The sequence below is a fragment of the Boeremia exigua genome (genome assembly GCF_020726555.1).
Source record: "Boeremia exigua strain MPI-SDFR-AT-0100 chromosome Unknown C7974scaffold_10, whole genome shotgun sequence".
In the NCBI taxonomy this organism is placed as follows: Eukaryota; Fungi; Ascomycota; class Dothideomycetes; order Pleosporales; family Didymellaceae; genus Boeremia; species Boeremia exigua.
The window spans coordinates 288,262-309,522 of NW_025763527.1; the positions used below are offsets into that span (position 1 = coordinate 288,262).

General features: G+C 53.2%; 12 protein-coding genes across 12 annotated transcripts; 7 read left to right on the forward strand and 5 right to left on the reverse strand.

The window, feature by feature from the left end:
• Nucleotides 1–491: 491 nt before the first annotated feature.
• C7974DRAFT_378706 (uncharacterized protein) lies at nt 492–1,374 on the forward strand (the record flags this gene model as incomplete). Its single annotated transcript, XM_046140421.1, has 2 exons — nt 492–1,188; nt 1,226–1,374. The coding sequence occupies 2 exons, from the start codon at nt 492–494 to the stop codon at nt 1,372–1,374; spliced, it is 846 nt and encodes a 281-aa protein (XP_045993798.1).
• A 1,503-nt stretch (nt 1,375–2,877) lies between these two features.
• On the forward strand, nt 2,878–4,288 carry C7974DRAFT_400257 (mate-domain-containing protein). Its single transcript, XM_046142480.1, has 2 exons — nt 2,878–3,147; nt 3,195–4,288. The coding sequence occupies exons 1-2, from the start codon at nt 3,135–3,137 to the stop codon at nt 4,127–4,129; spliced, it is 948 nt and encodes a 315-aa protein (XP_045993799.1). The 5' UTR covers nt 2,878–3,134; the 3' UTR covers nt 4,130–4,288.
• A 577-nt stretch (nt 4,289–4,865) lies between these two features.
• Nucleotides 4,866–6,972, forward strand: C7974DRAFT_400260 (arginase family-domain-containing protein). The gene is made up of 6 exons (XM_046142481.1): nt 4,866–5,405; nt 5,461–5,554; nt 5,604–5,694; nt 5,770–5,853; nt 5,906–6,438; nt 6,492–6,972. Exons 1-6 carry the CDS (start codon nt 5,268–5,270, stop codon nt 6,737–6,739), a joined length of 1,188 nt encoding a protein of 395 aa, XP_045993800.1. The 5' UTR covers nt 4,866–5,267; the 3' UTR covers nt 6,740–6,972.
• Nucleotides 6,734–7,856, reverse strand: C7974DRAFT_31393 (uncharacterized protein). The gene has a single exon (XM_046138431.1). It carries the CDS (start codon nt 7,649–7,651, stop codon nt 7,166–7,168), a length of 486 nt encoding a protein of 161 aa, XP_045993801.1. The 5' UTR covers nt 7,652–7,856; the 3' UTR covers nt 6,734–7,165.
• Nucleotides 7,857–8,801: 945 nt separating this feature from the next.
• On the reverse strand, nt 8,802–10,165 carry C7974DRAFT_400264 (DUF2407 C-terminal domain-containing protein). Its single transcript, XM_046142482.1, has one exon. The coding sequence runs from the start codon at nt 9,934–9,936 to the stop codon at nt 8,968–8,970; it is 969 nt and encodes a 322-aa protein (XP_045993802.1). The 5' UTR covers nt 9,937–10,165; the 3' UTR covers nt 8,802–8,967.
• Nucleotides 10,166–10,273: 108 nt separating this feature from the next.
• C7974DRAFT_435958 (uncharacterized protein) lies at nt 10,274–10,705 on the forward strand (the record flags this gene model as incomplete). Its single annotated transcript, XM_046145101.1, has 3 exons — nt 10,274–10,339; nt 10,390–10,500; nt 10,550–10,705. 3 exons carry the CDS (start codon nt 10,274–10,276, stop codon nt 10,703–10,705), a joined length of 333 nt encoding a protein of 110 aa, XP_045993803.1.
• Nucleotides 10,706–10,710: 5 nt separating this feature from the next.
• On the reverse strand, nt 10,711–11,897 carry C7974DRAFT_31419 (uncharacterized protein). The gene is made up of 2 exons (XM_046138446.1): nt 10,928–11,897; nt 10,711–10,878 (listed from the first exon to the last, which is right to left on the reverse strand). Exons 1-2 carry the CDS (start codon nt 11,628–11,630, stop codon nt 10,838–10,840), a joined length of 744 nt encoding a protein of 247 aa, XP_045993804.1. The 5' UTR covers nt 11,631–11,897; the 3' UTR covers nt 10,711–10,837.
• Nucleotide 11,898: 1 nt separating this feature from the next.
• On the reverse strand, nt 11,899–13,119 carry C7974DRAFT_31366 (required for respiratory growth protein 9, mitochondrial). Its single transcript, XM_046138423.1, has one exon. It carries the CDS (start codon nt 13,091–13,093, stop codon nt 12,359–12,361), a length of 735 nt encoding a protein of 244 aa, XP_045993805.1. The 5' UTR covers nt 13,094–13,119; the 3' UTR covers nt 11,899–12,358.
• Nucleotide 13,120: 1 nt separating this feature from the next.
• C7974DRAFT_31367 (uncharacterized protein) lies at nt 13,121–15,092 on the forward strand. The gene is made up of 2 exons (XM_046138424.1): nt 13,121–13,525; nt 13,578–15,092. Exons 1-2 carry the CDS (start codon nt 13,479–13,481, stop codon nt 14,986–14,988), a joined length of 1,458 nt encoding a protein of 485 aa, XP_045993806.1. The 5' UTR covers nt 13,121–13,478; the 3' UTR covers nt 14,989–15,092.
• Nucleotides 15,093–15,987, forward strand: C7974DRAFT_31522 (uncharacterized protein). Its single transcript, XM_046138502.1, has 2 exons — nt 15,093–15,844; nt 15,901–15,987. Exons 1-2 carry the CDS (start codon nt 15,196–15,198, stop codon nt 15,906–15,908), a joined length of 657 nt encoding a protein of 218 aa, XP_045993807.1. The 5' UTR covers nt 15,093–15,195; the 3' UTR covers nt 15,909–15,987.
• A 1,739-nt stretch (nt 15,988–17,726) lies between these two features.
• Nucleotides 17,727–19,324, reverse strand: C7974DRAFT_400272 (uncharacterized protein). Its single transcript, XM_046142483.1, has 5 exons — nt 18,821–19,324; nt 18,659–18,742; nt 18,598–18,611; nt 17,972–18,386; nt 17,727–17,926 (listed from the first exon to the last, which is right to left on the reverse strand). Exons 1-5 carry the CDS (start codon nt 19,061–19,063, stop codon nt 17,912–17,914), a joined length of 771 nt encoding a protein of 256 aa, XP_045993808.1. The 5' UTR covers nt 19,064–19,324; the 3' UTR covers nt 17,727–17,911.
• Nucleotides 19,325–19,898: 574 nt separating this feature from the next.
• On the forward strand, nt 19,899–21,022 carry C7974DRAFT_31569 (cytochrome c-like domain-containing protein). Its single transcript, XM_046138521.1, has 2 exons — nt 19,899–19,999; nt 20,285–21,022. The coding sequence occupies exons 1-2, from the start codon at nt 19,984–19,986 to the stop codon at nt 20,593–20,595; spliced, it is 327 nt and encodes a 108-aa protein (XP_045993809.1). The 5' UTR covers nt 19,899–19,983; the 3' UTR covers nt 20,596–21,022.
• The last annotated feature ends 239 nt before the right edge of the window (nt 21,023–21,261 follow it).

The window sequence follows — 21,261 nt, forward strand, 5'->3', positions numbered from 1 at the left end:
TAACAAGTCTGATTCCCTGCGATCCTAGTAGGCATCGCTCCAGGGTGGCGAGCAGATCATCCAAACACATCGTTCTGTTCTTGGTTTTGGTGTAGTACAGGTACAGGAGTAAATATGATACGTGGGTACTGCGCTTGCGCTATTGAAGGAATAAAACCGTGCAACGACGTTGTGTCTCAGGTACTACTTAACTGTTTCTTGCTGAACCGCAAGAACTGATAGTGTTTCGTTTGGTGTTAACTGCAGCGATGCCTGGCTGGCTTGTCTTTATTTTAGATGAATAGCGCATCGCCCTTGCCGCCTGCTCACCTTGTCTCAGTGGCAGCTTCTATTTGCTGCCTTCACCTGCTTGCTTGGAAAGTGGGGTTAGCAAACGCTCTCGTCGATACATCAACCGCCCTCATCGAGCCCTTTCGCCTACTCACACAAACCCGAAATTGCGACTCCATCCCACTCAACACAGATCGGCCAAAAGCATTGCGACAGAAGTGATGCAGCTCACTACAACTCTTCTGGTCCGTATTGGCATGATCGCGCTTGCCTTGGGTGCACGTGCCGACACGGACACGCAGTCCTCCTCGATCAGCTCGACTGCCTTCTGGATAGACACACCGACGCAGAAGTACCACTGTGAGGGAAGGGATGTCATCCATTGCGAGACGACTGTCGGAGGTACCTGTTTCACTGTCGATACCTGCGAGGAGTACTGCTTCAAGCACGACAATGGCGCCGCATGCGTCGACATGGGCGCGACCGCGTATACTTCTGATAACATCGACTATCTTGCATCGGAAGTCCTAGATTCTACACCCGAAGATGACTTTGCTGCGCGAGATACTTCACCTCAAGAGAACGAGCACTATATTTGTTCCAAGGATCGAAGGAGTATTCTTGTCTGCAGGTACGGCTTCTGTTCCTCGGATTACTACTGCAAAAGCAATGAGAAGTGCAGTGACGATTCTGTCTCTTGCAGGAGCACATTGATCTCCGGCGCGCCTGGCAGCAAGTCGGTCATTCGTACCGTGGTCGAAGGAATCAAGGATACCGCTCTCAAGCTCGGCACAAGGAATCAGAGCTCCTACATGTGCTCTAAAGATCGCGCCAGTGTTCTGAAGTGCGTGTATGGCTTCTGCGCTACTCACTATTACTGCGCGAAGGGCAGTCCATGTATCGACAACCCTGCTCGTTGTACGGAGGCATTCGCAACATAAGATGATGTATCTAGCCAAATTGGCTACAGCGTATATTGCGCTCACATCTATTCTATTGTCGACAGAGGTAGAGAGGCTCGCGCGTGGCGAAACATGCTGTCTTGAGCATGGTACTGGGCTGGGGATGACGGAAGGCGTATACCAGGGCCTCTCAAACAAGTAATCAGGAACGTTTCAACAGGAATCCACATTAGTGAGCAGTTTGTACTCACACAGTTATTTCCTTCTGTCAAGTGCTGGCAGGTTCGATCTTCGACGGTGGTGTGCATGCGAGTCGTCGCGGTATCATTGGCAGCACGGAGCGTCACACTTAAAGGCTACCTGTGTACATGCTGAATGATTATTTACAAGCTCGTACAAGCACCATATTAACAGATTGATAGATACTGTGTACGTCGTGCACTAGCGTAGTTAGCGGTAAGGCGGGGGAGACACTTGGACCAAGAGGCGCTTTCGGTCTCCGCCCCAGCGGCCGTTTGCGCAAGTGGCATTTTCATGTCCACTGCGTCCCCACAAGCACCTGTTTAGTACATGGTTGCGTTCCTGGCACTGTTATTGACTTGTTATCACCGTTCGTAAAGCTCACTATGAGTCGGCAACATCTCAGCCCTGGTAGGGGTAAATGTTCACAATTCAAAGCGGCACACTCGCCTAAAGTTCACCGCAACTCCGAAAACCTCGCACGAGCGCCCGTCCCAGACCGTTTCCCCTGCAATCAAGCCAGCTTTTCGGGTCCCTGTACTCGCCAGCCGGCGTTAAGGTGTACAGGCCCTGGAGAAAGAACGGGCGTTGGCTTACTGCGTAGGGCGGTCGATCCCGGCTCCACCAGTATCTTCAACCTACGCCATCTCCCAACAATCTGATTGGTCTTATCAGGATCGTGTGAAATCGCTCGAGACACGTAGGGCTTACTGAAGGGTCTTAGTCAACACGTTATGGACGCATGGTGATAAGACCAACGCAGTAACCTCACTTCCAGCCACAGGCTTCTAACCCTTTTCTATCAATCGAGTTTAGGCGAACCCGCCTGTATTATTCAGTGGGTTATGTTTGCGCGATTACACCGGTAATGGGCCGTTGACGTGAAATGTCATTCGCATTGTCAAGCCGTTGCATCAGCATCCACTTCATCACGACTAGGAAGGTCGGCTGCATGAACTGCATAACGCTCGGGTGGGCCATATCGTCACTGTAGACAGCGACTGCAACACTCTCGAGATCTTCCTACACATATAGATATTGCTTGTCCTACTGCAGAGCGAGCGTACCAATTCGAGTCTCTGCTAACGCAACCCCACCATGGAGAACGAAGGCGGAAACCGATCCTGGATTCCAAAACTGTTCAGAACGACTTCCACTGCAAAGATGGAGACAGAACCCAACGAGCGATCCTCTCTCTTGCCTCCACCGCAGCACGAGGAGTGGTCGACGGGCGAGAGCTACGAACTTGAAGATGGATCAAACACTAAGTTCCAGCTTATACTGCAGGAGTTTTGGGTGCTGTTCAAAGGCTCTGTACCCGTAGTTCTAGCATATGCCCTTCAGAACTCCCTCCAGACATTTTCAGTACTAATTGTTGGGCGCTTGTCTCCTGAAGCACTCGCAACAGCGGCATTTTCCTACATGTTCGCTATGGCCACAGGCTGGCTTGTCGCTCTCGGTGGCACAACAGCAATCGACACCCTTGCATCTGCAAGCTTCACTGGGAGTAAAAACCGCCATGATCTAGGTATCATTCTGCAGCGTGCATTCCTGGTACTGCTGCTGTTCTATCTGCCGATCGCTGTCCTTTGGATATGCTCCGCACCATTATTCAGGGCCCTAGGACAAGAAGAGTATATTGCACGAGACTCGGCTAAGTTCCTCACGGTTCTTGCCCCTGGTGGGATCGGCTATATCTATTTCGAAGCTTTGAAGAAGTATATGCAAGCTCAAGGTACGCTGTTCTCTCGCGTATCACGCTTCGTGTACTAAATGGTGTAGAAATCATGCGTCCAGGCACATACGTTCTGCTCATCACGTCTCCGCTAAGTGCAGGGCTCAACTACCTTTTCGTGTACACTTTCAAGATGGGCCTCTTAGGAGCCCCGCTCGCAACTGGAATTGCATACTGGGCCTCTTTCCTGCTCCTTCTCGCGTACGCGCGCTTTGTTGAAGGCTGGGAGTGCTGGGGAGGATGGAGTCGCAAGTGTCTTCAAAATACTGGAGTCTTTGCACGGTTAGCCTTCCTCGGTGTCATCCATGTTGGGACCGAATGGTGGGCGTTCGAAATTGTCGCTCTCGTTGCAGGAAAGCTGGGTACCATACCCCTGGCTGCGCAAAGTGTAATCATGACTACCGATCAAGTCATGAACACTATCCCGTTTGGAGTTGGTGTCGCCACTTCTTCACGAGTCGGTAACCTGTTGGGTGCCCGCAATGCCAAAGGCGCTGCAAGAGCCGCAAATGCAGCCGCAGTCCTCAGCATGGTTCTCGGCGCACTCGTCTTGGCTATTCTCATGGGAGTCAAGGACTTTTATGCAAAGATCTTCAACGACGATATCGAGGTCATCAAGCTCACTGCGAAGGTCATGCCGTATGTTGCTCTCTTCCAGATTGCAGATGGGCTCAATGGAAGCTGTGGCGGCGCTTTAAGAGGCATGGGCAGGCAGCATATCGGAGCGACTGTGAACATGGTCAGTTACTATTGCGGAGCTTTGCCGTTGGGTATCTGGCTTGCCTTCAACGGCTGGGGTTTGGCTGGCCTTTGGATCGGCCAATGCATTGCACTCTATCTCGTTGGCTTCGGAGAGTGGGTCATTGTAGCTTGGAGCGACTGGGACTATCAAGTCAAGAAGGCATTTGACAGGATGGACTCCGACGATCGAGCCGAACTGGGGGTATCGGAGGATATCGTGGCGAGCCCAGCGCATAACTGAAGATTGTAGATAGATCGCTGGTGTTTCGTGAGCAATTGGCGAATCAGAAGGGTTCCTGGCATTAGCAACGCTTCTTAGACATTAGAGTAAGATAGGAAAATCGGGACCAGCATGCAGCCAATGCAAAGTTACAGCCCAAAGTAGATAGCTAAGCGAATCTTGTATCTTGACCCTTGTCACGTCCCGCACGAACGACACTTCATCCACCTCCGCAAGCTCCACAATTTCCCCACGCTTCGGTGCTGTCGCTGAGTGAGCGATCGATGACATCTTCTGAATCTGCCAAATGCACAGTCTTCTCCGCAAGTCTATCGAGTGTCGAACAGGTTTAGCACGTTTTCATTCTGGGCGGAATTCCACCGCCCGCTACTAAGATGCATCAACGAACCGCGTTGCAAGGAGTTTATCCGAACCCAGCTTACGCCGGCCTATGATGTGTGTTCGACATTTACGAAGCTGTATGACGAACAGTAGCACTATTGGCTGTATGTGTCTCGGATGCTGCCAGCCTACCGCGAGCGTCCCTTGAAAACGACATGCATACGTACCTTGTATAGCTTGAGATAAGGCCATCCTCCGAGATAGGTACAAGGCACTGAGTTGATTGTTTCCGACACGTTCTGAATGTCCATTGGCGCATCACACAATATCCGGCGTCATTACACATGGTGGGGTTGAAGCTACCCCACTGCTGCCAGCTTTTGGATCTGACCATGAGCTCGATCCTGAAGGCAATGCTCAGTACCTAGATGGTCTGAAGAGACATATATCTACGAAAATGTCTTTGGTTTCTACTGTTGACGTCCCTGAATAGTTCCAGCCCATATCTCGAGGCAGTGCCGTCTTCTTCACCTGTCGAGCATCAAGATGAATAGATCCATTCATCTGCCGCCCTATGATGACGATACCTGAGTCGCTTCCGTATTTTCTAACCACTTGCAGGCACAACGTTACTGAACTTGCATACACAAGTGACCAGGGTAGCTTCGAGCTATTTACCTAACAGGACCTCGTCAAGAGCTATCGATATGGAGGGGTCTGAGCTGTTCCCAGCTATTTACTTCAGGCCCCGCGCTCCTTATTCCTATCCTTACTCACCTCCATTTCCTCAATACTCATCTGATTCAAATTCTGCAAGATGAAGCTTTCGTCGACTCTTCTAAGCTTTGCGGCTGCTGTGGCCGCACATGGTGATCACGATCACGACCAGGAGCCATTGGCCGGTCCCCATGAGGGTCTGTGGTACAACACTCTTCCTGGAGATGGTGGTACACAGGTTGGTTACTCTGTAGTATTGCCGACCCGATTTGCAGCCATTGACCTCTGGGCAGGCCGACTCCATCTTCAGTGGCATCTCCACATTTGGTCGCCTTCCGTACCACCCATGCCTCAAGAGCAACGTCGACTTCGACATCGCGTTCATTGGTATGAAATACGTGTCAATCTTCAATATTAAGTTTCTCACGATTTCAAGGTGCTCCCTTTGACACTGGCACATCGTACCGCCCGGGTGCTCGCTTTGGGCCCAGCGGTATCAGACAAGGTTCTCGCCGTCTCAATCTCTAGTATGTCTCTTCAAAGCATCAAAGGCTTACTTTTCGTCCGCTTGGGCATAAAGGCTCACGCAGAATTGGATTTAGTGGCGGATACAATGTCCCATTGAAGGCAAACCCGTTTAATTCGTGGGCAAAGGTCCTCGACTGCGGAGACATTCCAGTCACTTCGTAAGCACTATGAAAACATTGTGACTTGAATAAGACTACTGACCAACTCCAGCTACGACAATGCTTTTGCGCTCAAGCAGATCGAGGAAGGCCATAACCTCCTCTTGAGCCGTGCACCCCACACGCACGCTGACAAGCCTGGACCATCCAAGAAGGGAACTACCCTTCCTCGTTTGATCACTCTCGGAGGTGACCACACCATCACACTTCCTCTCCTTCGCTCGATCAACCGTAACTATGGCCCCGTCAGTGTCATCCACTTTGACAGCCATCTTGACACATGGAAGCCGAAGGTCTTTGGTGGTTCGCCCAGTGAGCAAGCCGCCATCAACCACGGCACTTACTTCTTCCACGCTGCTCAGGAAGGTCTCCTTGCTAACGACACCAACATCCATGCTGGGATCCGCACGACTCTATCTGGACCCTCTGACTACGAGAACGATGGCTACTGCGGCTTCCAGATTGTCGAGGCACGTGAGATTGATAAGATCGGTACTGATGGCATCATCAAGAGGATCAAGGACCGAGTTGGCACTGAGAAGCCCGTCTATCTCAGCATCGACATCGACACTCTCGACCCTGCTTGTGAGTCGACTCACCGACACACGTGCTCATCAGATACTAATCAACGCGTGTAGTCGCCCCTGCAACCGGCACACCCGAGACCGGCGGCTGGACCACTCGCGAGCTGCGCACCATCATCCGCGGCCTCGAGGGCATCAACCTTATCGCCGCCGATATCGTGGAAGTCGCTCCCGCGTACGACACCAACGCCGAGCTGACTACCATGGCCGCCGCCGATACCCTCTACGAGGTCATGACCCTGATGGTCAAGAAGGGCCCGTTGAGCTACATGGGCAAGCAGGAGGCCATCGAGGAGCTCTAAGCAGAGCACAGTAGCTGTTCAGTATCAAGACTGAGACCCAACTAGGCAAGCTGACCCCTTCCCCCTCCCTTCTTAGGTATAGAACTCTGTGTCCTAGGCTGATTTGTAGCGCAGGGGTATGTCGATCGACCGCGACGGTGATCAGCAACCATATAGTGTAGTGCGTGTCTCAAGGTAAGAATCAAGTCACGCAGAGAACGATAGAGTGTGAGGCAAGTAGGCTTGATAGTATCAATCTCGAATTATATTATTAAGTAGTGTTTGGGTATTCCGTTTCCATCCTCCATCCCATGCTTCTCTCCCTCTCTCTCTTTCTCTGCCATTCAAAACGCCCAACCAGACAAAGTCAAATGGTATATTGCGGAACCGCAGTCCAAATCCAACGCTTGCATAAATCACTTTTCTTCTCATTTCAGTTCTCGTCGCTTAGTAGCCAAGGCCGTAGGCGGCCCTGTAGGCCGCGTTGACGCCGCGGTGGTGCTCGACGACCTTGGTCTTGAGCTGCTTCCAGTGCTTGGAGAGGTTGGTTGGGTTCCTGGGGGCGACTTCGCGGGGCTCCTCAATAGAGGCGCGGGGGGTGGAGGAGGCGGAGGCGCGGGGCGAGGCGGCGCGAGAGTTGCCGGGGGAGTAGTAAGCGGAGTAGGCGGCGTTCATCTCGTCGTGGTGGGTCTTGATGGCGGTCCACAGCTTGGAGGCGTTGGTCTTGCCCTTGGGGGCTTCGACCATGCCGGCGACAACGGAGTTGTTGCGGGAAGACTCCAGAGAGGCGGGAGTGGATGCCGCGGGGGTGCTGGTACCAGAGCCGTAGTAGGCGGAGTAGGCCTGGTTCATACCCTCGTGGTGTGCCTTGGCCTGAGCGACGAAGGAGGAGAGGATGCTCTGCCTCTTCTGGGTGTTTGCGGTGGAAGACATTGTAGTGGATGGATGAGTTGACTTGGTTGTGTTGTAGTCGAGTATAGCAAGTGCGATTGCTTGTATTTGAGTGTAGTAGATCGAAGTCGATGCTTTGAAGTGATGCTTGTGTTGGATGATACCTACCCTCAGACTGACCACCCTCTTATATACCGCACGCACACATCAGCATCCAAAACTATGACACCCGCCAAGTATCGTCAGTCACACGCCGTTGCACCTCATCTTGCAACAGAATTTTACTCAGCACGCCCTGCTATGTTGCCATCCATCGAAAACCGATCGCATTGTGACACCGTCATCACCTGTTGACCAATCATGCGACACACGAGCTTTGAAATCCACTTTACTGTTCAGCAACAAGGCGCGCTGGGGCCCGTGCGACAGCGAAAGAGCCTCATCAGGTGTCATGCTCGCGACGAATCCGGTGCAACGACAGCCCACAGGGCGCGGACGTCGCAAAACCAACGGCAAAGCCTGGCAACATGACGTCCGTGCCCTTTCCCGCGCTCGCTTCTCCGACGGCGATCTGCCGCCTTGCTGTGAAAATAGCTTCGTGTACGTAAAGGCCAGTCAGAGCCTTGCAACGTCGTCCTTTAGAGGCTTAACGACTTCACTTAACGGCATCGCGTTACAAAACTCTTCGCGCGCACGCCCTCCACTTGTACCCCTGGCGGCGTCACAGTTTCCCGTCGCTTGCATGCGGCCCCGTGTGCCGGGCGTCTAGACTGCACATCGCCGACACGCCTTGTTGCGCAAACTCGTTGCAAAATTGGTGCAGACTCGTTGTCCCATTGAATGTGGGTTTTGTACGTAAAGCCCCGCGTGAGAAGGAGGGCAGCCTGCCTTTGGAGGTATAGAGGGTGCCTTTGGAGGTAAAGGCGGGAAAATTTGCTGTCTCACCGTCGCAGACGCGGTGTGTGGGTGCATGATTGTTGGGGGAGGATCGCAAGGAGCGGTGGCATCGTGAGATCGCGCCTCTCAGGGGAAAATTTGGTCACCACATGGTCTTGCGGTGGTATCGTGAGGTTCTTTCCGGTACTAGGTCACCCCCGGATTTCTGGTGTAGCTTCGATTTGCATCCTTTGATGGGTACCTACTTGCCACTACAGCTGAAATCAGCACCTACATCTACTCATGAGTGTTTACTACAAAGTTGCAGGTTGCTTCTGACAAATCACTGGTGCTGACGACATCATCTTTGCTCAGCTTCGATCATATTTTAGGTTACTTTTGCTGTGCGTATACTTGTGCTAGTTGTAGGTAGGTACAGCCCAGCACAAGCTCCAGGCTTGTCTTTCTACCCTCGAGTACTCCTAGGCACTCCATCTCATGAAACCAAAGATCGCATTGATCAGCACACCCATCACAACAGCCAACTGTCTCCTCCTCGACCACACACCGTCTTCTCTAAAGCCCCAGATCAGTGCGCCCAGCGGCCAAAAGAACCCCGTTATGTAACCCCACAGCATGTCATCCAGACCGCCCTCCTCAACGGCAAATCCCGCACCCCATCCCGCATCCGCTTCTCCCGTCAGTGCTGGGGATGGGTCTGTGCCTGTGCTATCTAGCCATCGGTCCTCTAGGACGCGCATCTCAGCGGGCGAGGGCATGGTGTCAGGCGTATGTGTGAAGGAGAGGTTGGTCTGGAAGTGCGACCGTAGGCTTGCTACTTCCTGGGCAGTGAAGCCGGACGTCAAAAGGCGATCAAAGCCTTGTGGTGCCGGTGTGGTTGTGGAGGAGCCTCGCCATTGCGTGGCACTGCTCTGCGCGCTGCTGCTGGAGCGGCGACGACTGGCTGAGTCTTGTGATGCTTCATACTGCGACTTGAGAGAGGTCTCGATGTTTTGCGCCAGAGTAGCTTCGCTGTTCAGCTCGGCAGCAGTGAGCGCATCGCCCAGCGAGCAATGTATGTAGTACTTCTTCGCCTCCGGTGGTGCTGTCGCGCCATACTCCACAGCAGGCGCGTCTCTGACAGGCTGTTTGCCCTTGCCCTTGCTGCCTGATCCATCTTCTTTGTATTTATCGGTGCGCAGCGATGGAGGAGGCGGTAGTCGTAGTGATGATGACAATGGCGCGGTATCTGTGAGCACTTTGCCAGCGTAGATGAGGCGTAGACGTGCAGTCGCCTGATCAGGCGACAGGTGCGATCGAATCAGTTGCTTCAAGGAGAGCGTCGATGTGAGCCGTGGTGAAGGTATCGATAGTGACAGATCCGGTATTGATGCAGAGAATCGTATGATCAGGTACACAAGCTGCTCTGGGAGCAGCGGTACGGTCGTCATGTTGGAGCTCGCAGGGGTGCGTTGGGTACTGTGCAAGAGAAAGTTGCAGCGTATACGCTGTGCTGCTGTTCGAGTATGTCGATCGTGTAAACACGCATGGTTGGTGGTCAAAAGCAACGCGCTATGGCTTCCGGGAGATCATGGTGGAGGGTTCCGTGATCGCTGCGGTGCTGCCGCGTGCTATCTCGTGGCAGCGCAGCGGAGCTCGGAACGCTCCACACTGAGGTCATACTAGCCTCGCCGCCCCATGTACATACCCCATCTTTGTCGGATTGCACAACATCCTCCTCCTTATTTGAAATCCATCGTCTTCCTGAGTGAATCAATTCAGCTGGTCATGACTATCGTACATATTGTGTTGTTCGAGTGGAAGCCGACGACGACTCATGCTCAAGTGGAAGAGGTGGGCGTCCCTTCTACAGCGTCACTATGCTACTGACTCCACTTCAACAGGCATGCAGCCGTATGCTTTCTTTGAAAGACAAATGCTTGAGCACGAACTCCCAAAAACCGTACATCAAGTCATTCTCTGGCGGGAGAAATAACAGCACAGAGGGTCATGCAGTCAGTTTCCGAAGAGCCATTGATGTGCAAAAGCTGATTAATCTACCAGGGCCCCTTCACCCATGGCTTCGTGGTAGAGTTTGAAAGCGAAGAAGACCGAGACTACTACGTGGAAAAGGACCCTGCCCACCAGGACTTCGTCAAATTTGCCGGAGAGCACATACAAAACGTGAAGGTATTTGACTACCAGCCTGGGAAGCTGTAGTTTGGTGATATGCATATGTACTGTCTAATGCAACCGTAAAGTAGACCATATTCTACCAATTTGAACGCCATATGCAAAGCCGTGCCATACCACCCAATGCTGAATACTATACATAAGACAATGAAAGGGGTATCATGATACACTAAAAGACTCGCCACAACCACACTCCTCAGCTGCCGTGGGTTAGCTTTGTTCCAAGTACGTTGACTGGAAGACACTTACTTATGTTAGGGTTCTTGAATATGAAGCGTTGATTCAGCTTATCATCCAGCCAGTCCATTTCGCTCCCAATGATGTTCAACAAAGCCTTGTTGTCAATCAGAACCTTGACGCCGTCCTGCTCAACAACTTCATCCAGCATCGACGGCTTATCAGTGTACTCCAGGTGGTACGCAAGTCCGGAGCAACCCTTAGCCTTTGTTCCGATTCGAATGAGCTTTGGCTCTGGCTGGTCGAGCAGATCGCGCAGATGTTCGACAGCCGACTGTGAGATTTTGATTGTCGCCTTTCTGGGCCCAAAGTTGTATCTCCTTGGCCGCGCAGACTTGATCGGCGCTACCGTTGTCTTCTGCGCCTCGCCCTCCGGCAAACTAACGTTTGGCTGCTCTTGCTGCGGTACCTGGCTTCGCTGCTGTGGTACAAACCCTGACGGCGTCCAGGATTTTACCTCGGATGCGCCACCGGCTATCGAAGTGTCCGGAACACCAAAGTTTCGTGGTGGGGGCGGTGGAGGCTGTAGTGTCGAAGGTTGGTAGGCTGTCGCAGTCTGCATCTGTCGCTTAGACGACTGCCGGTGCGAGGTTGATGAAGCAAACGCTCGCGAGCATTGGGGACACGTGCGGGGAGCGAAGGATGATGCGGCGAATCGTGACGATGTGAATGCCGAGGAGCGCGCCAGTGCGCGGGTTGTGCGTGGAAGCGACATATTGTAGAGGTGGGCTTAGCCGGTTTCTACGACTGCGTCGAGTATGGATAGGATGCGTGGTAGTGCGGTTGAGGTGGACAAGCCATCGTTGTTTGTCACCCAAAGTTTCGCTATGTCATGGAGGCGCGACACTGCCGAGCACAGGTTCCCGGCCAGACCAATCACAGACAAGTGCTTGGTAATTATGCCAAGCCAACCGTAAGACTCACCTGTCAAGCACGCAACGGGTGAGCTCTTAGTGGCGTGCTATTTTCAGAGAATGGTATTCAGGGTCAGTTAGCTTTATTGATTTGCTATCTGATTCCGCGATGGATTATCGAGTTTGTAATCTGAGGGATGACACTCGCTGGATACTCGAACCTCACGAGTCTTTGCTAGAAGCCAATCCCACTCGTACTTCAAGTTGATGGCAGATACGATGCCCAAGCTCAGGGGTGGCTCATTGCATTTCGCATTCGCCCACACACTGTGTTCCGCTGCATCTGCAGCGTCTGTCCCTCTATGGTCTTTTGAATTGAATTATCAACACAAGCCCACAGGTGTTCGATAGTCGTGTCAACCCGTTTATGACGCAGATGCATTCGCCTCTGTTCACTTGATTGATAACGCCATTGATCGGCATTGTACGGACAGCCTGTATAACAGGCGCCGCAGGGGCAGTCAATGGCCTGGCCCCTGTAGAAGTATGTATGGCATGCAGTCGCCCGTATGACGACTTCACCGAAGCCTTACAGCCTGTCCGTCAGCGGTGTGGTTGATATCGGTTTTCGCCTGCCAGGCGCATCCACAGTCGGTATGATGTCTTCCTCGGGCAGGAATGATTCAGGAGCACTGTCCCTGACCTCAACCTGGTTCCTCCTACGTGCCTTCCATATGGGACGTCTGTCGCTGTTGTCTGCGCGGCCAACACCCATCTCTCTCCACTTCTTCGGCGGCTTGATACCCATTTCAACTAGGTTCGACCAAATTCTTTCGCCTCGGCTGTCCCATCTCCGCATGCGCTCGTCGTGCTCTTCGTCGGACGGCCGCCATTTACTCTTCAGTATGCGCCGTATGGCTTCGGACGAGACTTTGAAGTGGTCGGCAAGTACTGGTGTGGTGAACTTCTCGGGTTGGGATTGATTTAAATGCCGGATGCCTTCCATGGTGTCGGGCGACAGCTTCTTGCGCGGATTCCAGGCTTCACCGTTTAGCTTTTTCTTCATAGCCTCCTTCTCAGCTTGCCACGCAGGGCGATCCGATTTCTCCTCTTTCCATTCTGCTGTAGCCTCGTCGAAGGTTGTAGTTGCGACTGCCTTTGGCGATCTCGTAGGATAGTTACGCGATGGGCGAGCGTCGGGGAAGGAATCCGACTGTCGTTTTGGTTTGTAGTGGGCTTGCCGCGCAGAGACCGATGGATTTACATATGTAGAGGGTCTTGAGAAGAGGCTGAGTGCTCGTCGGGCGCAAAATTGGCAGTTCATCGCGAGAACGATTGTTTGGGGTTCAGAGACAATCTCGTCTCGAAGTTTGGCATCGTGCACGGACTCGAACTTTGGGAAAGATCAACCAATCGGTGGTTTGATCGTTCCGCCGCAGACGCTCCGCGATACCCTTGAGTGGTGACGCAACACACTTTTAGTACCAAGATTTCGAGTTTCAACTGCGACCGCGGAAGCGAGCCCTACCAGAACCTGATCGGTCAATACAATGCACCACGTGCTAGGTCCTGCGTTTGGCGGCAAACGGCCAGCGCGCTAGCCGCCTCGGTTGCACATGACGGTACCATAGCTAAAGATTCGAAGCACCTTCACTGTTGATCACCGTGAAACTGATCGCACACTGACATCCCTCCTGTTCGACGTAAACATGGCCTGGTCGAGTCTATTCCGTAGGCGCACTGAGAACACTAGAAGGTATGTCCCGATTAGGAAGACTATGACATTTATCTCGACTGACCAAATGAAGTTCTTGGGCGTATACATTCGAGTGGACAGATGACCACCTCACACCTGCGCAAGCTGAGCCGCTGAAGCACTCGTACGATGTGCTAGCTGAGGAATGCTTGAGTCGACTCAATGCTATTTCGCCACCTCAGAACGGAGTGTTGCCCAGGAATAGCAACACGCAGCCAGTTCCCGTTCGGACTGAGGGAACTGATGAAGAGAAGAAAGAAGTCTATCCAATACCACAGCGAGACTTGTACGCACTTCTCAAGGAACACCATGCATCAGATCCCAAGCTCGATGAGTTGTGGCAACAGATCAACACCGTGCCGGACTGGGTAGATTGGGAACAGATCGAAAGAGGTCAAGATGTGTTCTATCGGTACGGGGGTCCAGCACTGACAGGACTTACGTTCCAGTCCTTGCTCGGTGGTATGGGCGCTGCCCGAGTTGTCGAGACCCTAGCTCGCACCGGAGGCTTCAACACAAAGGTGGCAAGAAGACGACTCTTCGAAACCACGCAACACATACTCCAGTGCACAAGATCTCTGGATGGCATCAAACCGGGTGGGGAAGGTCACGCGTCATCTGTCAGAGTTCGCTTGCTCCATGCAGCGGTGCGCCAACGCATTTTGAAACTCGCAGAGACAAAGCCGAGCTACTTCAACGTCGAAGAGTGGGGGATACCAGTGAATGACCTGGACCAGATCGCGACTATCGGTACTTTCTCGTCATCGTTGATCTGGCTGAGCTTCCCGCGCCAGGGTATATTTCTCAGCAACCAGGAAATCGAGGACTACCTTGCCCTGTGGCGCTACATCGCATATATCCTCGGCACACCGGACACTTTCTTCACTTCGACGGCAAAGGCAAAGGCTATCATGGAGTCCCTCTTCTACAACGAAGTCCATCCTTCGGAGATGTCGCAGACGATGGCAAACAACATCATTCTGTCACTCAAGGAGACGCCGCCAACGTTTGTGTCTGCCGACATGCTCACTGCGAGTGCACGATGGCTGAATGGAAACGCCTTGTCTGATGCTCTCGGCCTCAAGCAAGTGTCTCTATACTATTGGGCACTGATGGCCGGCCAGTGCCTCTTCTTTGCAGTCTACTGCTATATGAATCGCTTGGTCCCTGCCTGGGACCGCGATCATGTCAGGCGGGCAAAGTTGGTGTTCTGGGATGTCATAGTCAAAGCGAAATGGGGACTTGCCAATGAGGAAACCACGTTCGACTTCAAATATGTACCGGAGTACGATACACTAACAGAGCTAGGGAAACATGAAGAGCGAAAGGTCAAGAGATCTGCCATCGAGTCCAGGAATCTAAGGACGTTCGCTATCTTCGCGGGTATCTCTTTGATCGCGTTGAGCGCTGGTACATATGCTACGGTTAAGGTAGCGTCGCGCATCCTGGGTACTCTGTGGTAGTATCGCTACATTGCTCTTCGGAGAACTTCTCGGCTGTACTGCCTTAAACATATTCCAGTTCTGATACTTCACCTGTTCCTCTCGCTGTCGATCTGCTATTCTTCTGCTACACCCGTGATCTCACTCACCCAGAATTTTCGATAGAATATAGGTTCTGTGGCCTACTCCTTCACTAGTAAGTTCATTGTCGCCTCACTCGGCGGGTTGATGGTCTGCCTGCACATGGCCACGTGGGGATCCCGTCATGCTTATAAACTCCTCAAACGCCAAATCTCCCCGACTCTGAACCAATCTCTACGATTCAGTACTTCTTCAACCAACTGTGTACAGATCTTCGCCATTCCTCCTACAACATCACTGCCATCTGCAAAGAACATGGTGGGCAGACACAGCCGCTCCTGTCCCCTCTTCGACACTCATGACGGAGTGTGTGGATGCCCCGAATTCTGGAAGACTATGAGGCAGTCGCAAACCGAACCAGCGCCGTCACTTCAGGAAGTGGCTAACACCCGCCATGGCGGACTCAGCTCAAACGTGAACTCGATGCCGCCTACCAACGCTACGAAGAATCAGTTCGGAAGTCCTGCACCACCTGGTCCTCCTAAAGAGACGTGCTTCTTCTGGTATCATGGTACATGCCGGCGAGGTGAGGCTTGCGATCGACCGCATCAACTTCACCCAACTTGGCCTATCCCACCGCCTCCAGGCTTTCGTCACTTCCAACCTTGCAAGCTCCCGCTCTGTCCTCTTCGAGAAGATCTCGAGGCTGCCAACAAGGCTCAAGAAAATCAACATCTCCGCCGCAGAATGGGCGGACAAGTAGACGGCGATGCAACCAGCCGCGAAACGACAACGGGTGAGAGTTCAAGCGACGACACCAGCGACAACGGCACTGATACTGACACACAAGAGGTCGATGAAGACATATGTCTGACCTTGGGGCCTGAGACGGAGGAACCACTGCTGCTTCATGGTATTGTCTCTCGTGGCTCTTCTGATGTGGAAGGAGCCGATGAGGCAGGTGAAGTGAAGGTGCAGGGAAGGAACCAATTTGATGAATCTGATTACATCGACCTATCATATTTGATGTCCCCTCCTTGCACCCCGCTAGTGAAAAGCGAATGCTTGTTGTCCATCAGTCATTTTGGCACGCTGAGCAAACGCCGTCACCTGCCTGCAACCACCAACAGCAACAGGCAAATCAAACCCCGAGAAAGCCCATCAGACCTGCGACACGTCGCCACAATATTTGAGCACCCACTGACGATGTCACATCGGGACAACAAGCCGCGCAGCTTCGGCCTAGATGGGCAACACACTGATGCAGGAGCTTCGCATCTCAAGACCAAACAAAGCTTCCCGCCGTCACTTCCCGGCCTCGTAAGCAACGATATCCCTGTAGACCTACCACGACCATTCAATCCGCCAAAAGGACCGCGCAGTATGAGTGAGCTTCCGCCAATCTGCTTTTACTTTTACCACAAAGGCTACTGCAGGCCGAGTCCTAGGCAAAAGTGCGACTACCTTCACAACGTAAACACACCCCAGCAGACTGTAGGCCTCCCGTATGGCAAATCAGAACACGATCCCACATGCTCTTTGTCTTTGTGTCCCTTACGCTTACGCGTTTCTGACCAAATGAGTCAAGAGCCGAAGTCATTCGTAGGCCCCAAGATCAACCATGGGATAGCAACGGCGCCATTGTTTAATAAGCGCAGCTCACACCCGCGCGATGAGCTCATGGCTGTGCAAGGTAGACCACCTAAGGGAAAGCTGGCGCAGCCGCTTCCTCGACTCAAAGGTATGGCGAGGCAGCGCTCTAACAAACAGAAACACTTGGTGAACGGCACACTGACGACCGAAGATATCAACCATATGGCTGCCTCTGGTTTTGAGTCCGATGTACAGAATCAAGAACGTATGCAGACTAAGAGGAAGAGATCAGGAAAAAAGAGACGGCAAAGAGCGAATGCTGCGGAGAGATTGCGAGTGCAGATTGAACAGCAGAAGACAGCACAGCAGGGCCTGAACGTTCCACCGGTCACACAGAGACAACTGCCGTCCTTGCTCTCAAACGAGGGGATAAATATTGCTGCAGCTTCACCGCCGTTGGAAGATATGTCCAAGAAGGAAGTGGGTAGACATCTGCACAGTCCCAGGGCTGAACGGGTCTCCCTTCAAGATGTCATAGCGAAAGAGAGTCTTGGTCCTGGTACGCCATACCCAGTAAAGCATCAGGCATACACGGAAAGAGCGCGTGAATCGTTGTTTTCGACGCCTCAGAGTCTTGAACGGCGTCCGAAGTCAGCGGCGATCGTGCCATACGAGTTTTCACATCAGTCCTTGGGCTTGACAACGGAACAAAGGCGGGCGGAAGCCTCCAAGGGGCAAATCGCAAGGATTGGAATCCACCAACGCCCCTTGTCGGCAGACAGCGAGCAGCAGTCTGCAGCGCTAGCAAAAAGTGCACATCTGACAGCTCAGGATGTAGCACCGAGGTTTCGACGCGAAGCTGGGAACCAGCACCTTGTGCATAGGTCGCGCCTTCATACGTGCCGTTACGGCAGAAGAGACTGCCGTCGTAGCAGGCTATGCAATCGCTGCAAGCCACGCGTGAGTCAGCTCGAGTGCAGCAGCAACGTGGAGCAAGACACGACTACCTCAACCACTGCTGTTTCACTTGTGCATCAGTTGCCTGAAGGCGACGAGCGTCTTGACTGGGACACGGATTTTGTGAGAGGTCTGTTTGGAGAGATCGAGTAGCACGCCATACTTACTTTCGAGGGCCAGGCGGCTAATAGTGCTCAACCAGCTTCTCGACATGGCTTATATTCAGAATTTGATGACTCATACGCTAGTAGGGGCGTCCTAAAAGAGACATGCCCGGGATATGTAAGAAGAGGAGATGCAATGCAAAGGTCTACTACCACGAATACGGCTGTACAATGTTAGCAGTGCTTAAACGTGTGCGATCGCGACTTACCTTGTTCTCGTAAGTCCAAAAGGTCCCACTATGCTGGATCCCCTTGCTCTTGATAACCTCTATCATCTTGCTCACACTCTCTTCCGGCGTAATGATCCCCTGCACATCCCACGGCAGCTGGATGTTAGCCATCTCCGTCGCCACCTCCCCAGGATGCATACATAGCAGAATCGTATCGTCGTCTTTCCGCTTCAGCTCAGCAGCCATGTGACGCACTGACATGTTCAGAGCTGCCTTCGACGCCGCATACGCTGCGAACCCGTCCTCCATCTCCCGAAACTGGCCTGCTGAGCCGGAGTCCGACGACATGAAGACGATGGTGCCAATGGGGATGTTGGTTTGCAGCAGCTTCTGGGCGGTGATTATGGGCCCGATCGTGTTGGTGTGGAGGTGGAACGCGAATTCATCGAACGAGCTGCAATACCATCAGTACAGAGCGAAACTCGAAGTAACTGTTTGTATCCACAGGTGGTGCCAAACGGCAACCTTGGCAACGGCTCCCCAGCACTTTGGGTACAGGACACGACGATCATGTTGGAAATACGTATCAGGTGGCTGGCTTCCCAGCTGAGGCCCGATGTGATGCATGCTTTAAGCCGGAAGTGGTATGGTGAAGGAATACGTACAGCTCAGTGGCTCTCTGGAGAAATTAGTGCGGCTCAAATATATATGATGGTGGCGTCTTACATTCGGGTACCTCAGTACTCCAGCGTTTATAACTACATAGTCGATCTTCAAGTTTGGTATGGTGGTGAGGGCCAGAACGAATCGCTGCCGCTAGTCAGCCATGTTACCACAGCAAACATCAAATGTTCAAAATTCAGAGCAGGCTGTTCAGGCAGAACATACTACGATGCTCTCCTCGGACAGAATGTCACAGATCTCCATCCGACATCTCCCATGGTCCCCACCAGCCTGACCCCACAAGGCTGAGGCATGTGCAGCAAACGGCTCCCGCACGGTAGCAATGATACGCTCGTTCTTTGACAAAAGCTGCCGCACAAATTCCAGCCCAATGCCTCTGCTAGCACCGAGGATCAACCATGTCGTGTAGTCCTCGTCGGCATATAGGATGCCGGGGATCTGGTCCATTCGAGCTGCGCAGCGGGGTGCAGGATGACAATGAGGTCAGATATGGTACATTGACGTATAGCGGACCGCGCGACAAGCGCCTGGAGAAAAGAGACAAGCGTCGCAGGTAAAGACACTGGCAGCACTGGCCCTGGACTGGTCACGGCGACAGGAACTGAGCAGGAAAGCGGGCAGTGGGCGAGGTATGCACACGCTCGCAAACAGGTTCCAACGCTTGATCGTACACGGATATGCGAACCACCCTGCGTACCATGACAGGGGTGCTGCTGACTACGGCCTCGCGTGCAACTGCTACGGCTGTCCGTACCGCGACATGCGTCTGCAGCACTCAACGGACGGCCTGCAGGTGTTCAGAGCCTGAAAGGGCCTAGATGGAACGCTCGGCACGTGATGGGGATGAATCCAATCGCGCTGCTGTCGCGCTATGTCATCGGCAGAGAATGCGGTATCCCGCGGCAACATGCAAGCCAACTCGGAGACAGGCGGCGAGATATTCCGAGGTGTCCCATCGAGCTCACGAAGGCAAAAAGTGATTGCGTCGACCATTTTGAAGGCGAACGTAGGTTTGATGGCGATACCTACGAAGATCGCAGAAGCCATCGCGCATTGCGAAATACCGATACCAACTTCATGATGATTTGATAGAGAGCGAACGACTGGACATCTGGAGGTGATGCTCAACCTGTGTCATCCAAGTTCATCTGATTGGCTGTGAATCGGAGGCAGTCGCGAGCGTGGCCAGTGCGTCATCCAAAGCGCGCCGTCCGTGCACGCTTCGTCCTTGGTTGAATGAAAAGCGCCTCAATTTTCCCACAGCATCCTTTTCTCCTACTATCGTCTCCAAGCTCATCCTCAGCCTCTGCTTCATCACTCACACTCATCTCCACCACCAATCCCATCCACCACCAACTTCATTCATAATGGGTTACGAGAAGGGTACGTTTTCATGTTCTCAGCAGCCCTGGACGTCATCGCAACTTTTTCTCTCACGCCACGAACTCCCGACGCTCATTGAGCACGCGCATCACGATCCTCGTCACCGACAGGCTGCCGGCCGATCCTGGCAGTCCCGTCGACGAGATCCGAGCGCCTCAACGAGCATGGTCAGCAAGGTGCAAACTTTGCGATCAAGGGAGTCGAGCGGCTGAGACCTGGGCGCGATGGCGATGGCGGTGGCGCTGGCCTTCCTACAACGCAACTCTAGCTAACAGTTCATCACAGGCGATGCTAAGAAGGGTGCCAACCTCTTCAAGACCCGCTGCGCCCAGTGCCACACCCTGAAGGAGGGTGAGGGCAACAAGATCGGCCCCATGCTTCACGGCCTCTTCGGCCGCAAGACCGGCCAGGTCGACGGCTACTCGTACACCGACGCCAACAAGCAGAAGGGCATTACCTGGGACGAGAACACACTCTTCGAGTACCTCGAGAACCCCAAGAAGTACATTCCCGGCACCAAGATGGCCTTCGGTGGTCTCAAGAAGCCCAAGGACCGCAACGACCTCATCACCTTCCTCCAGGAGGAGACCAAATAAGCGCTGCATACCCTCGCGCTCTCCCTACCGACCGTCATGACCTTCTCTAATCCCTTTCGACCAAACCTTCTTCCGATTGTACAACACCCACGATAGACGTACGATTGCGGCGATGGCCGCGCGCTTCCGGCGCGCCCGCGCCCTGTGTAGATTATGTTTGGAATACCAATGGCGCTTTTCGAATTCTGGTGCTGCATGTTCGGTTTGGAATTAGCGGCACAATCGAATCAAGATCTTCTCCTCTTCAACTTGACTACCAGAACATGACCATGACCGTGAACCGTGCCGAGACCGTGAACCTCCATAGTACAGCAGCAACAAGACAGGTACGAGCCTGCACGAGCACACGACGTGCGTGTCTGCATCTGCCACCGTGTTCTTCCACGGCATCGCGATCCAGCGCCTCGCGCCTCCTTCCTCCCGTTTCCTCACCAGCGCGTTTCCACCAATCAGCGGTCCGGCGAAGTCTCTGACACGCCGCCTGGCTCGCAGCCTCGGCGCGGCGGGGACCCACAATTCCTGGCTTCGGGCGTGCGGCTCTGCTACCAAGCACCCAGTCGGCAGGTAGCTTGGTGGATGCATGTGTGTACCCATGCAGACGGTGCTGTGTCTACATATATGCTTGTGTATGCTTACGTCTGTGTCTATATCTGTGTCTACATATAC